This window comes from Lemur catta, chromosome X (genome assembly GCF_020740605.2).
Source record: "Lemur catta isolate mLemCat1 chromosome X, mLemCat1.pri, whole genome shotgun sequence".
Taxonomy (NCBI): Eukaryota; Metazoa; Chordata; class Mammalia; order Primates; family Lemuridae; genus Lemur; species Lemur catta.
This window is the reverse complement of record NC_059155.1, coordinates 57,102,955-57,119,152: the sequence shown is the minus strand read 5'-3', so window position 1 is coordinate 57,119,152 and position 16,198 is coordinate 57,102,955. Positions and strand designations below refer to the sequence as shown.

General features: G+C 43.6%; 1 protein-coding gene across 2 annotated transcripts; it reads left to right on the top strand.

Moving 5' to 3' along the window:
- Positions 1-394: 394 nt before the first annotated feature.
- LOC123628086 (bone morphogenetic protein 15-like) lies at positions 395-13,417 on the top strand. 2 transcript variants are annotated; one of them, XM_045537726.1, is made up of 2 exons: positions 395-878; positions 3,996-4,084. In XM_045537726.1, exons 1-2 carry the CDS (start codon positions 554-556, stop codon positions 4,040-4,042), a joined length of 372 nt encoding a protein of 123 aa, XP_045393682.1. In that variant the 5' UTR covers positions 395-553; the 3' UTR covers positions 4,043-4,084. The 2 variants fall into 2 exon arrangements, with proteins under 2 accessions (XP_045393682.1, XP_045393683.1); XM_045537727.1 differs by lacking the exon at positions 3,996-4,084 and adding an exon at positions 12,868-13,417 and having other exon boundaries at positions 399-878.
- The last annotated feature ends 2,781 nt before the right edge of the window (positions 13,418-16,198 follow it).

Genomic DNA, 16,198 nt, shown 5'->3' with positions numbered 1-16,198 from the left:
CTCACTCAGTAATTTCCATATTTCTTTGGAGAACTTGTTAAGTTCCAGATTTCTGGACACCACTCCCAGAGAGTCTGTGTTTGGGTCCAGACCAGGAGTCTACATTCTTATCCATCATCCCAGATAGTTTCATTGCAAATTATTAGGAGACCGTATTTTGGGAAATGCTTTATTAGAGGCATGGAAGTTGGATGGGAGCAGGAGGATTCTGGCCCTTTAAGGGCCTATTAAGGGACTGCTTATAAGCCTGAGGAGTATCGTAGCATAATGCTGCTTTCCTACAGCCTAAGGGAGAAGGTAAGAGACTAGGTCCTGGAATGGACCTCTCCTTTTAATTTACCTCAGCCTCTTAATAAGCAGTATCTTCTTCTCAGCCCTCGTTCTTATGCTGCCTTGTCTCACTTTATGTTTGTTTTGATTCATAAGGGACCAAGATTGGAGACCTCCATTGGCTTAGGAGATCCTCCCAGGGGAAACAACATACAGCCTTACTTTTTTTTTTTCCTAGACTCATCCTTGGTGGAGCCTGTTGCTGAACACCAGGCCTTTCAAGATGGTCCTCAGTATTCTTAGCATCCTTGTTCTTTGGGAACTGGTGCTTTTCATCGACCACAGGGCCGCGTTGGCAAAGGTAGGGCAGCCTGACGTTGCCATCCTGGCTGAGGACCCTAGCTGGCCCCTGGTTCGGGAGCTGCTAGAAGAGGCTCCCGGCAAGCAGCAGAGGAAGCCACAGCTCCAAGGACCCCAACTGCAATACATGCTGAAGTTGTACCAGAGCTCAGCTGACTCACTTGGGAACCCTAGGGAGAACCGCACCATTGGGGCCACCATGGTGGCGCTGGTGAGGCCCTCGGCCAACGCAGCAGAGCCTCTCAGAGGTGAGTTATCATGTCCTCATGCTGCTCTGGAGGGGAGAGAGGTGGAGGAGAGTGTAGAGAAAAGGGAAGCTGTGGGTTTACTGCCGGGCCTCGTTGTCTGGTGGGTGGGTGGTTCTCTCAGGCTTAGTTTTCAAAGGATAGCAAGCTTGGGAGAAGCTGGTTCCAAGTCCACTTCCCTTTGGGGCTTCAACTTCAGCACAGATTGCCTTGGTGCCTACTGTAGAACTTTCCCCGGACCCAGGACAACTGAGTGACGTGTCAGCCTCTTTCTTCTGACAAAACGTCATACTGCTTGTCAGAGCTCTGAAAACTGTGATTGAGAAATACCCAACTACATTCTTGTGGAGGGCTATCTATGTGGTGTTTTTCTCTTAGAAGGAAAAGAATACAGGCTGCTGAGTTGGGAACCTTACAAGGCCTCAGAAAGGACAGAAATTAGCTAATATCTCAGGGTCTGTATACCTGGCTCTGTGAGCATCTGGTATTTAATCTTTGATGACAGCTACTATCATTAGCTGTATTCTCCTAGCTAACCCTTACTGTGAGCTTACTGTGTACTAGGCATTGCAGAAAATGCTTTATAGACATTATCTATCTTAATCCTCACCACCACCATATGAGGTAGATAGTATTCACAGACTTACTTTATAGGTGAAGAAACAGGCTCAGAGTCACTTGCCCAATGTCACACAGCTAGTAATTGGTAGAGCCAGGTGTCAAAGCCAGGCTCTCAGGCCCAAGAGCCTGTGTTAATCACCATGCTGTGCTGATTCCCCAACAGATTTTAACTGCACACTAGGCAGTGTGTTTGGGTTGGTTATATAGAGGAAAATAATTACTTTCTTGACGTCTAGGAGTTCTCCGTGCAGTGGAATGGATAGGTAAATAATCATATGATGATGTAACAATACGACAAGTGCTTTGAAAAGGAAAAGCAATAGGGCTCCCAGGACCTCAGAAGAAATGGCTCATAACTTTAAGCAAGAAAAGGAAAACAGGGAGACTGTTGCAAGGCCTCACAGAGGAGGTAGTATTTGAAATAAATCTTGCAGAAGGAGCCAGGTGACTCTGCATTGAGACAGAAGTGTCTTCTGATTTAGGAAAGAAAATAGCTTGGTGTGGCTAGAGATTCATTGAGTAAACATTTATTAATGGCACCTGCCGAGTGTTAGGCACACAGATGTGATCAACATAGGCAAAAACCCTACTCTCATGGAGCATGCGTTCTCATGGTGGAGATAAATAAGCAAACTCAGTTAAACAATTGGGAATTGTGGCAAGTGGTATCAAAGAATGACAGGGGTTGTTATGATAGAGAATGGCAATGCAATCTTCCTTTTCCGTGGGGCTGTCTGTCAGGGAAGGTATCTCTGAGGAAGAGCCATTGAGCTCAGGCCTGTAAGATAAGCTAGGCATGAGAAGAGTAGGGAGAAGCCTGATTTAGGCAGAAGGAGCAACATGTGCAAAAGGATAGAGGGTGGAAACAAGCTTGTCCTGATTGAATAGGAGCATCAGTGTGGCTGGAGCCCCCTCACGAGCATTGTGGGGAGTATTAGGATATGAGGCTGATGAGGCAGGGACTTGTAGGCCATGATAAGGGATCTGAATTTCATTTGTATGTGCAAAAGAAAGCTGTACAAATCAAGTTTGTACAGATGATATGAGGCTAGAAAGGAGAATTGGTACAGTTAGGCAAGTATCCTGGTCTGACTGTGTAACATACTGGCATCTAGGGACTCTGGAAAGGACCCAGAGACAGATGGCAGATTCAGTCACACAGGATGTGTGCGTCGGCCCTTTCCCTGAAAAGTTCAGAGCGCAGACCCTGCCTGGCTGTGATTCTTAGCAACCCCATCCTGCTTCAGGAAACATGTGATGTCAAGGTCTGGAAGGAAGGAGCAGGTCCTGCCCAGACAGCCTGCTAGAGGTTTGGGTTGAGTTCCTTGTCCGGCAGGGTGGGGCAGGCATATGGGTGGGTGTCTTGGAAAGATTACTGTAGATGGCAGTGTGGAGTAACTTGAGAAAGCAAATATAGGCCTGGTTTGGGCTTGTGTGAATGATGTCTAGAACCCCAAGCTCTTGGAACTTGAACTTGCAGTAACCTGGAACTTCAAGATGTTAAAAAGCTTCCACGTTGAAAGTGCTAGGAATACCAATGCATTCCAGGCTTGCGGCTTCAGTGGAGAAGAACGGTTAGGTGAATGATACAGAAATTAACATGGAAATATTTAAGATGCTTGAGGATAAGAGAAGGTTTTTTCGTAAGAGGCCAGGTTTTTGTAATCGGTGCTCTTGACACTTGCCAGGAAGTGGGCGCTGAAGTTCAGAGCACTGTGGGCTCAACCTTCCAACCCTTTGGCCACTGGGTGTCAGTGCTACAGTTTGGATTCAAGCTCTCAGTCAGGAAGGGACCTGAAACTTCCAGTAGACTTCTCAGCAAAGAAATATTTATGTGGTCAAGGTCTTGTTGAAAATGGTATTTAGGGGAATAGTGGTAAGATGAATAGGGGAAATGGAGAATCATTTCCAGCAAGAAATAAGAGAAATCGAGGGCTGATAGGGAAATGACAAAACGAGGAAACGATGCTCAAGAGGCAACACTCGAAGTTGGTGGGAGGCAGAAATGCAGACATGGCAAAATAGCTGTCCTGCTAGGAGTGGATCAACAAATTATTTTGTAGTGCCTGTGATCCTAGATCTGAAATGATGGCAGGTCACAGCACCCAATATTGGATTGTGGCCCCAAAGCTGCATCTGTATAGTGATGTGACATGAGGACTTTTGTTAATCCAAATATGTCTCAACAAATCTAATTGGTTACCTTTAATAGTCAACTAATGATATGATTGATCTTCTCCCATATACATAATATATACACAAAACAGTTCTATATTTGAGATTTTTTTCCCTCAGCCTAGTGTTGTAAGTGATCTAAAAGAGACAGTTTCACTTTAGAAAAACAGACTTTGTTCAAATCTTAACTTTACCATAACAATGAATGAGGTTTTTGTTTTTTTGTTTTGTTTATTATTTTTTTTTTGACATAGCTTCTGTGAGCCTGTTTTACGTTCCTGGGAAGAGCCAGGAAGCTGAGACGTAATGCTGGTTGCTCTTCAGGTTCTCCCGAGGAGGAGAGGAAATTCCCCTTCTACAGACTCATCTAGGATCCTGGAAAAAGACTGAGCATTCTGAACACTTTTATACGTCTCATTGATATATAATAACAAAAATGCAAGGTCCAAGGATAAAGTGTCACTCCATCGGTGCTCAAGACCTTTACTACCTTTTTGCTGCTGACATAGGAAATGGAGACGTAGGAACCTGGGCCCCGTGTGATTCCAGAACCTTTGCCAAACATCTTGTGTGACATCCCTCTCTCTCCAAGCTTTAGACGTCAGGGAAGGCCTTGAGGAACCTCTTCCTGAAGGAGGAAAGTGCTTGGTTGGGCTTTTCTTGAACCAGGGCTCCACATGGCAGGAGAAGTGGAAGCGATCTAGGTAGACTTGTTGAGGGTGAACAAGAGTGGCTCTCACAAGCCTGTGTGCTGCCTGGTTTCCTGTAAAAGGAAAGTCCAGGGTCCGTAAATGCCAGGGGATAAGAGGAAACAAGAACAGAGGATTAGCTTCTTACCTCCTAGCCTGAATCTTCCTCACAAACCTGCTCAATAGAGACTGATGGCTGTAATCAGCCCTAAAATTAACTCAAGATAATAGCTGTCATTTATTGAGCAGTTAGTAATGTACGTGATGCTTTCCATGCATTAGCTCTTTTAATCTTCCGGTGTTCCCTCCACCGTTTCCAAGTCAGCTTTCGCCAGCTGGGCTGGGATCACTGGATCATTGCTCCCCATTGCTATACCCCAAACTACTGTAAGGGAGCCTGCCCTCGGGTACTTCCCTATGGTCTCAATTCCCCCAATCATGCTATCTCACTTGGAACCTTTTAAGAGTCTCATGCTCTACCGACTGAGCTAGCCGGGCGACCGCACATTCGGAACCTTTTAAATGAGCTTGTGGACCAGAGTGTCCCTCAGCCCTCATGTTTCCCTTATAAGTTTGTCGCCATTAGTGTCCTCCTTATTGGCACAAATGGGAGCATCCTGTACAGGAGTATGAGGGTATGATTGCTCATTCTTTGCTTTCATCTGCAGGTACAAGATAGAGCTTTCAGAATTCCACAGCCTTTTGGCTAAAGTTTAATGTAAACACATGAAAGCTCTCCATAATCTCTGCAGTGTGATTGTGTATTTAAGTGATGGCACTGAGCTGTTTTGCAAATAAATAAATTTTTTTTTCTTGCTGTTGAAGAGAATCTTGGAAGGCAGCTATGCTCACCACTATACCACCAATGCTTGAAGAGAATCTTGACTGTTCTTGGGATAGCGAGACAGCAGGTGGAAGGAAATGTTTTCTTTTAACTATGGCCAGGAATTCAACCCTAATCTCTGAGGGGCAGAACTGGATCCTCAGAAGTTCTGCTCCTTTAAGGCACATTGCTAGCCATCAGCCCTCACCAAGGTGCCACTTCGAGGAAGCCCAGTAACTCTTTTCCCTGCCTAACAGTTCTGCCCAGTCTTCTGGCCATTCTCAGTGGGATGGGACTAATTTAGGTTGAGTTCATGTGTCTGCCAAATGTAAATCCTGATCTCTTTCTTACCTGACCATTGTAATTTAACTCATTTTACCAATCCCTTCTCAACAGTTGGTGTCAGCTAGACTGAATATTTTGCAAACCTATAAATACACAAATTGTATTATTTTTAGCCTAGGGAGCTGTTCCTTAACATCCTTTTTCCCATCTACTTTCTTCATCTTTAGGATTTAGCTCAGACATTGCCATCTCCTCAGTACCCCCATGACACCCCAGACTCAGGCAGGTGTCCCTCCTCTGTGTTCACATAGCACTATTTGCTTTAATATGGCCTATTGTAATTATCTTTCTTGCAAAGAGATGGAGCTCCTCCTGAGGGGTTTCAGTTGTCTTACCCTTCTATATATTACAAGAGCCTGCCACCTAGTAGGTCCTTCATGACTACAAACACACAAAAGTGACATTTTTGTGATATATTTTTCCCAACATGGAATATTTCAGTGTTCACATTTCATTAGTTTTTCATTGCAATAAATGTAATACAAGATATATGTTGTACATAAAGCAAGATGATTCATTCTTGTGCCTCATTGTTTCAAACTCATAATGTAAATTACAATAGAAAATGACAGCCATATTCTTGAGTAAGACAGTTGGTGTAATCATTATATATGCTGCAAGTTGACCTGGGAGATGAACTATGGGCCTCCAGTCTAGCCGTTTCCCCAGCCTACCTGGGCGAGGCACCGATACCTAGCAGGCCTGAAGATGGACCTTCATTATAGGATCAAATCAAGAATTTAGCATCTTGGTTCTTAGGAATTTTCAGAAAGCGTTCTTAGGGATTTTGCAAAAGTTATGATCTCCTAGCCTTGAGTCCTGGTGCATCGGAAACAATCTATTCATGGAGGGCTCAGGATTAATTGGCCTTGTTATCCAGTAAGCCTTGAATTGTCAGAATACCCAAGAAAAACACTGACAGGATGGGGTTAGTTGTGGCTGATATTACAGATTCTCTTTTCTTTTGAAATACTGCTTCGGCTCAACACTTTTTCTCAAATCCAAAATAAGAGCTCTGTACCTCAAATCACCTTCTGAGAGGAAGAAGACATGGTTGCTAGTGGAGGGGGTATATGGATGAGGAGGGGGGGTTGTATCTGCCCAGGTGGGTGGGGAGAAATTGCTATTTGGTCTGGAAAGGGAAAGTAAAAAGCAAAGTTTCTCTTGTCTCAACAATCCCAGGGAATAGGCCAGAACTTCATTCAATGCGTGGGTGCAAAAGCAGCAGGCATTGAAACTTGCTTCTGAGCCTGGAGCTCCTTCACATTTACCTTGGTGGTATATTACAACTAATTCTTGGCAAAGTTGGGATGCAGACAAAATTTATCTTCAGTTCCACAAAATATTTGGGTGTCTAGTCTTGTAAAAGAATAGTTCATGTCTTCAGTTAATTCTCCCAATAGCATATGAAGTGGGAGGTATTAGTCCCGTTTAAAAAACCCTGCTTCATTGAAGCATAATTCATATACCATAAAAGCCACCATTTTAGGTGTAAATGCAGTGTTTTTTAGTATATTCACAAACCTGTGCAAACATCACCACAATCTAATTTCACCGTAAAAAGAAACCTCGTGCCCATTAGAAGTCAATTTCCATTCTACCACCCCTTACCACTAGCCCCTGACAACCATTAGTCTGCTTTTTCTCTGGATTATCGATATTTATATAAATCAAATCATAAAATTTTTGGATTTGTTGTAGCCAGATGTGTTGTAGCATGGATCAGTACTTCATTTCTTGTTATTGGTGAATAATATTCTATTGTAGGATATACCAGCTTTTGCTTAAATATTCATCAGTTTGGGAATTCAAGCTGTTTCTGCATTTTGGCTCTTATGATTAGTGCTGCCATGAATGTTCATGTGGAAGTTTTGGTGTGGACATATGTTTTCAGTCCTCTCGTGTATATACTTCAAAGGAGAAATGCTGGATCGTATGGTAACTCTATATTAAACATTTTGGGGAACTAGCAAACTGTTTTCCAAAGTGGCTGTACCATTTTACAGTCTAGCAATGTACGAGGGTTCCAGTTTCTCCACAGCCTCACCAACACTCATCGTTTCTTTTATATTCTAGTCATACTGTTGGAGGTGAGGTGGAATCTCATTGTGGTTTTGATGTATATTTCCCTAATGACTAATGAAGCTCAACGTCTTTTCATATGTTTATTGGCAACTGGCACATCTTCTTTGGATGAGCCAGCTAGTGAGCTAGAGAGTTGTTCTTCCTGTCAGTGGTGGATCCTTACAGGAATGAGCCAACTGCAGAGATGTTCTTTTGTGCCTGTGATAAGCTCTAGTCCCTGAGGTGGAGCACTTGAATGCCCCAGGCTTTGGGAGAAGCCCTGAAGCCCCCAGGGGGGTTGCTTGATCTCCACCACAGCAGTGGTGGGTTGGGGATGGAGACTGGGCATGTTTAGGTTGGCTGGGCCCGGAAGGGCGCAGAGGTCATTTTCCCAGAGGTTAGGGGGGAGATGCTGGGAGGAGGGTGGAGGCACACTCTCCAAACCAGGATGACTGCTCATGAAGAATGAGCTGCAACTGGATGTTGGGAGGGAGCTCCTCCCTGCTTGCCTCACCCCTGTCCTCTGGTGTCTGGTTGCACATGGGCGTGCCTGAACGCACTTGGTTTCTAGGGCACTGCAGGTTGACATCTTCCCCACTGGGGCACCCTCCCTAGTCTGACAGCGCGGCTTTGAGCTTCAGTAAGGCTCCAAGTTCATTTTCCCAGCGACAGTGGAAAGCCAGTGGAGGAGGGTCAAGGCAGGCTTTCCAGACCGGGAAGTCTGCTGGTGAGGGAAGGGCCGCAATTCCCCAGCTGGCTGTCAGGGGTGAACTCTGCCCCTCTTATGTTGCCCTTTCCCTCCAGTGTCTGGTTGCAAAGGTGTCAGGTTGCAAACGTGCCACACTTGGTTGCTATGGCACCGCAGGCTGGGATATTCCCTGCCGGAGGACCCACCCTAGTCTGAAGGTGTGGCTTTCCTTTGGGGGAGATACGTGCTTCCCCAGATCTCCACGTCTCAGACCCCCACAGTATTCTCCCATTAGTTCCCCCCACATGTCCTCCCTTGCCTCCCTTGCCAAGTCCAACTCCTAAACCTCCCCCTGTGTCCCCCAGGGACCCGCTTGAGTCCAAGAGGCACAGGATCAGGCCTACACGTCTGACCCACTAGCGAGCATCTCCAAAAAACCCCAGTATGCAGGGAGCTCCCAGATCGGGCACCCCGGGTCCACTGCAGGTCCTCAAGGGGAAAGGTGTGGGCCCCACTCTCTGTGGAAACCTCAGACCGGAGGACCCACCCACTAGAGAGAGGTGCCCACTTGCCAATTCTTGGCTCAAACTGCTCTCCTCCTTGAAGTGGGTTGGGGAGGGGCAGGGAAAGACAACAATCTGAATGGAAGAAAGCTGGCTCTCTGGCCTCTCAGGTCACTCTCCTTGGAGGGCAACTCTGCACAGAACATCCAAGCTCTGGGATTATGCAAGTTCTCCCCCCAATTCCTTGGTCACCGCTGTGCCTGGGCTCATGGGGGCAGAAATGCTCCCAAGTAACTTGGTAGCTAGCTAGCTCACAGCAACCTCAAACTCCTGAGCTTAAGCGATCCTACTGCCTCAGCCTCCCGAGTAGCTGGGACTACAGGCATGTGCCACCATGCCCGGCTAATTTTTTCTATATATATTTTTACCTGTCCAGATAATTTCTTTCTATTTTTAGTAGAGACGGGGTCTCGCTCTTGCTCAGGCTGATCTCGAACTCCTGACCCTGAGTGATCCTCCTGCCTTGGCCTCCCAGAGTCCTAGGATTACAGGCGTGAGCCACCTCGCCCGACCTGGCCCTTTTCTTAATGATCATTCCATTTTGCTTTTGTTTAGTCTACCCCGGGATTTCTCAGTGCAGCACTATGGACATTTGGGTTCAGATCATTATTTGTTGGAGACCGCTTTCCTGTGCATCATATGTGTAGCAGCATCGCTGGCCTCTATCTAATACATGCCAGTAGAACCTCCTCCTCCAGTTTCACAACCAAAATGTCTCCAGACATTGCCAAATATCCCCTGGGGGACAAAATTATCCAATGTTTAAAACAAGTGGTCTACCCCGTTTACAAAAATGGCTGCTTGACAGTCCATTGGATGGAAATACCATTATTTATTTACTTTTTCCCTAGTAATAGACATTTAGGATATTTCCAGTCTTTTGCTACCAAGGACAAGATAGCAATGTACAGTACTTTCCCATTGTATGCATGTGAATGCATCCATAGGATAACTTTCTAGAAGTGAGATTTCTAGTTCAAAGTTATGTGCATCTTAAAAGTTTGATTCAGAACTGTCAAATTGCCCTCCAAATAGGATGTACTGATTTGCACTCCTAGCAAGAGTATAATGCCTTTTCGCATAAATAGCATGGTGTAGTATCCAATGGTTTGATTTTTGCCATTGTGAGGGAGAAAAGAGGGGTGCATTTTAGTTTATATTTCTTTTTTTTTCTTTTGTTTTTTTTTTTTTTTGAGACAGAGTGTCGCTTTGTTGCCCTGGCTAGAGTGAGTGCCGTGGCGTCAGCCTAGCTCACAGCAACCTCAGACTCCTGGGCTTAAGCGATCCTACTGCCTCAGCCTCCCGAGTAGCTTGCCCGGCTAATTTTTTCTGTATATATTTTAGTTGGCCAGATAATTTCTTTCCGTTTTTAGTACAGACGGGGTCTCGCTCTTGCTCAGGCTGGTCTCGAACTCCTGACCTCAAGCAATCCACCCGCCTCGGCCTCCCAGAGTGCTGGGATTACAGGTGTGAGCCACCGCACCCGGCCTGGTGTATATTTCTTGAATTGAGTGTCATTTCATATTTTTAAATGCCATTTGTACTTTTTTTCTTTAAAATATTTACTATAGTCATTTGTCCCTTTTTCTCTTGGCTATGGAATTAGTTTGATTGCTGGATGCCAGCTCTTTATGTTAACTTAAGTAAATAAGGTCTCTGTCATATATGTTATAAATATTTTTTCATAGTTTGTCATTTGTTTTGACTTGGCTTATCATACATCTCAGGCAGTAGACGCTTAAATTTTTAATGTCTAATTTCACAATCTTTTGTGGTTTCTAGATTTCTTATATTCTTAAATAGGCTTGTGTGAGCCAATATTATAAAAACAGCATTTCAGTTGTGTGGGAAACGTGGTTAATGAATGATGGTGGCACAATTGAGTCTCCATCTGGATGGAAACAAAGTTAGACTCTTCTATATCCTGTAAAGGTAAATTCCAGATTGATTAAAGAACTAAATATATATTTGAAAATTAGATAAAAATTCAGGAGGATATTTGTATAACCTTGCATTTTGATGAAGATAGGAAACCCAGAAACCATAAAGAGAAAGATTGTCAGATTAGACTGCATTAAAATGTTAAAACCTATACAGTCAAAAGACATATTTGAGACTGAGAGAAAAATACGTGCAGTACATATGATACACAGAGGATTTATACATGGAAAATGCAAATGATGATTTAAAAAGACAAAAAAGTGGTAGAGAAATAGTCAAAAAGATAGGACAATTTATAAGAAAAAAGGTGTAATGCTGTATGAAAGATGTTTATCTTCCTCAGTTTTCAAGCCAGGAAAACACGGCTCATTTTCATTCTTCCTTTACTGTTGTGTTCTAACAAATGAAACTAGTCTCAGCCCTTGTACTAATTGTTTGCCTTCCAGGCAATTTTTTGTTTTTTGTATGTATGTAGAAAACCTACAAAATTTTCCCTGGGTTTTTAATGAAAATATGTTCCTACTATGCATATTCTGAAATATGCTTTTTTCATTTAGACAAAAGTATCCCAAACATCCTTACATGTCAGTCTGTTGTTTTCATGGCAGTTCTAGAGTATAGAATTAGCAATTTATTTAACTACCCTAGTCCTGCCAGTCGAGACGCAGTTTTTCTTTGTTTTTTTCCAGGGATCATTTTTATCATAAGCAATGTCACCTGATAGTGCAGCTGTTGTTCTACCATTATGCGTTCCCAGGAACACGGGACATCTAAGGCTTTCTTCTACTTTTTGCTAATACAAATAATACTGCCTTGGACATCCTTGTGTACATATCAATATTTCATGCTGAGCGTGAGCGATACAGGCTCACGCCTGTAATCCTAGCACTCTGGGAGGCCAGGGCGGGAGGATTGCTTGAGGTCAGGAGTTCAAGACCAGCTTGAGTAAGACCGAGACCCCATCTCTACAAAAAATAGAAAAAAATTAGCCAGATGTGGTGGCACGTGCCTGTGGTCCCAGCTACTCCAGAGGCTGAGGCAGTAGGATCACTTGAGCCCAGGAATTTGAGGTTGCGGTAAGCTATGACGATGCCACTGCATTCATGCCCGGGCAAAATAAATAAAATGATGAGTGTAGATTAAAAAAAAAAGACTATGAAGGGTCATATGTGGTATACTATTATACATTTATTTCACATTCTTTCAGTTATATATTGGGTTGTGGTCTTTTTTTTTCTTTCTTTCTTTCTTTTTTTTCTTTTTTTTGAGACAGTCTCACTCTGTTGCCTGGACTAGAGTGCCGTGGCGTCAGCCAAGCTCACAGCAACCTGAAACTCCTGGGCTCAAGCAATCCTTCTGCCTCAGCCTCCCGAGTAGCTGGGACTACAGGCATGCGCCACCATGCCCGGCTAATTTTCTCTCTATATATTTTTAGTTGGCCAGATCATTTCTTTCTATTTTTTAGTAGAGACAGGGTCTCACTCTTGCTCAGGCTGGTCTCGAACTCCTGACCTCGAGCGATCCACTCGCCTTGGCCTCCCAGAGTGCTAGGATTACAGGCGTGAGCCACCGCGCCCGGCCTAAAAAGAAATATTTTTTGAAAGTTCTCTTAAGATTGGCTATATGTTTGATATAAGGAGGCGGGGCACTGAGTTGTGCTTTTAAAGTTTATGGACCTGCGTTCAGAATTCCCATGTGACTCTCCAGAAAGACACATGTCTTTCTACTCATCCTTTGTCACCGTGCACAGACCACCCACTCTCCCAGACTAACTCCCCAAATGCAGAGACGGCTCTTCAGGCAGCACGGTGTAGTGCAGAAGCCTGTAAGACTTGGGCATCAGGCGCACCTGGCTTCAAATCCCGGCTCTGCTCTCATGAGCCATGTGACCTCGGGCAAAGTACTTAGCCTTCCTGATTTGCAATTTCCTCATTTGTAAGATGGGGAAATAATAGCTTTCACTTGTCAAGGTTTTTCTGAGAATTAAATGAGATGATGTATAACATTGGTCTAAGCATGTAATAGGTGCTTTTATAATTACAATACCAGGTGTTGAGCTGTATTTTCTGTTTGTTCTTTTCAGTACTGACAATGTCCTGTGAAGGTGGAACCGAAGATTAAGGAAGACCAAAAATATAATGTTGAAGTAAGAACCACTAATATGCCCAACACATCACAAAGACAAAGTCTCACTGCAAAAGTGAGACTTTTCTGGCAGACTATAATTGGCACCACCTTTTTCTTGCATGCATAACATCTGAACCAGTGTCCATTTCCTCTATTTGAGCAAAGAGGAGGATTTTGTAATCCTCTTTAGACACTTTAGAACGAAGGCCAAAGTGTTGACTGCACAAATTTCAGAGCACATGGCTCTCAACATAGCTCTATAAACACCATCTCAGTCCAAGGGTATTCAGTGGATGCTCTTAAGAGAACAAATTGTTTTGCTCACCAACTCAATCCCAATTATGAAGAAAATTTTCAGCAATAAGGAAGGCCTCTATAAGGAATCAGAGGCATTCTGTTATGGAGCTTTCTAGTATTCAGAGCTACCATGTATAGTTTCTCCCCTGGGAACTATGAAATCACCTGGCAGGCCTGGATCCTCTTGATCATACGACCCCTACGGTGGACCAGCAATCCTTATCTCACCTGGGTATACCTCTGCCTATTTAGGCTGCTTCTGAGTCCCCAGGTAGCCCAGGGATAGGGTTACCTATGGTGCTATGCCACTGGCTCACACCTGCTCATGAGAGCTGATAGTTAAGTTTTTAGGAAGTTCGCAAGGAAGTTATTCAACAGAGCCATCATTCAATATTGAATTATATAAACTTACAATTAAGCAAAAGTAATAAATACTTATAATTTATTGATTGTTTTAGTACATTTACTATTATCTATGTTTTTAAAGTTATTTATATCTTTTTTATCTATATGGTGTAAATCCCTTATGATGGCATGCTATGGGCCGTCTCTTCTCAACTCTGCATTCACTGATGCTGCACTGGTACCTTGAACTGGCCATTGCTGGGAGTATTTACGAGAAGGAAAGTGGCAAATGCTACAAATTAAGGCACTTTTTCCCCCAGAGAGCTGATTGTTAAATATTTACCAGCATACCATTGGACTTACCTCCCTTACGTCTCTAGGGAATCTAATGGCCATCATCTCAAGTGGAACACCAAGACCTCTCTGCATATCTCTACACCCAAAATGGTGTTTCCTTGTACAGCCTTGTACAGGCTGTTACTTCTTGCTGCCCTCTTCACATTCTCTGTCTCCCCCATCCACACCCTCCTCTGTCATTTCTGTCTCCTGTCTTCATAAAATTATCTTTTTTATATCTCTTCTTATTAGCAGCATATATATTGGATTCATTTCTCTCCTTTAAGTTCTTAAGGCTGTGAGCTCCAAACTCCTTGAAATGCAAACAAGGAAAGAACTCTGTTTTCTACTGCAATTGAGTGGAGATACTCTGGCAACATGATCCATTCACTTATTCATACAGTCATACAAATGGTTTTATCCAGCATTTACTATGTGCCAGGCAGCTAATTACTGAGAATCCTGAGATAAAAATAAGAAATGCTCTGCTGTCGAGGACCCCACAGTCTAGAAGGGAGACAGGCAAGTACATATAGAATAATCAGATTTTACAATAAATGCTGAAATAGAGATATGTACAGAGTGTTACAGAAAGCGAGAGGAGATAAGCAACTAAATGTTCTGGAGAGAGTGGGGACTGGGGAAGGTTTCACAGAAAAAGGAATATTTAGATTGGGTATTGAATGATGCGTAGACATTCTTAAGACTGAAGAGGCATGGAAGGGTGTTCTGAGGATTAGAAACAAGCCAAGCATTGCAGTTAAAACTTGTCAGACTTAAGAAAACTTGAGCAAATAAAGGAATTTAATGGAAGAGTTAATAAAGGCTTTCAGGGGAATAAAATGCAAACTAGAGTATCTCTAGGGACCTAGGTACATAGGAAAAGATGCATGGACTTTTCAAGGTACTGCAGTATGGCTGAAACAGGTCCAAGTATTTATGCCCTTGTGCTCAAGACTCAAATTCCTGAGAGAGGATGTGTTTCGCATACCTTGTATTAATTGCATGCCCTGACTAGGGCTGGCCAGAGCACCTTGATTAACTTTACTGCCAAGACTGTACCCAATGGGAGAGGGGGAGTTCATTAGAAAGGAAAATCATGGTGTAGTTATCAAAAGAAATGGGACTAGATGCAGGCTGAGCAACAAGAAAAGGTATCCAGCAGAGTGTCCTCTAATTCAAGTGGCATCTCTGGCTGTATCTGGGTCCCTTCCTAAGTTATAATTTGTGCTGATTAGCCTTCTTCCCATTGTTATAGCTTCTATCTGGCAGTCTCTGCAATGAACTTGGCACCTGAGCTATAGTAACACTCTCTCTTCCTTGTCTTGTTGTAGCCCTAAGGGGTAGTAGGAAGGTTTCCAGTATTGTCGTTCTCTGGGGTTGCCTCACTTTCTCCTGTTTGATCTTTCAGCTCTCCCAACTTATTCCCTCTATTAAATTTCATCTATTTGACATTTGATACAGGCCCTGTTTTCCTAACTGGTGTAGTTCCCAGTCCCTTTGCCAGGGTAATAACTGACAAAAATGAACACAGGGGGCCACTAGGCTCAGCAGAGCCCACATATCAAGGTTGCAAATAGGGCTATCCATTTGCATACCTGGACTTTAATCTTCGAACCTCTAGTGCTGAGCAAGATTGGCAGAGGAGGCTGAAAAATCACAGTTGTGTATCAAGGGCAAAAGGAGTAACTATAAACTGTAACCAAACATTCACTAAGCTCATGTTTTATCCTAAAACTTCATGGGGGGTATTTTAAAAATGAGTTTTCCATTGACTTAGTTAATTATTATAGGCCTTTTCTTGTGACCTTGTCCCTTTTTGGAAATAAATGCTTTGCTGTTGTTGTTTTAGAGTAGAATCATGCTGTGTCTCAGCTCACAGCATGTGTGTGGGGTGTGGTATGTGGACACTTAGGGGACCACGTGAGTGCAGGGGGCTGGGTGTGCATGCCTTCAGGTCTGGTGACTCCAGTTTAGGCTCTCATCTCTGACTCCTACATAGGAGAACCCTGAGCCTAGACAGTGAAGCTGGAGGTTTCTCCTGTCTCGTCATGTCTAGTCATTCTCAAAGTCCCCAGAAAGAAAAACATACAACCTAATTGAAAATAGTATGCTTGCTATGCAAATGTAGCTTCAGAACAGATTCCCTAGGGTGCCTTCATTCTGTCCACTTATAAGCAGAACAATTATCCAAGATCCGCCTTGTTGGAAACTCAGGTACCTCCACTGCCCCAGAACATCATTTATTTGAGACTCATTTGAATTTCCTTCAACCTCTGAATTTGGGGTCTACAGCCTTTTGCATGGCT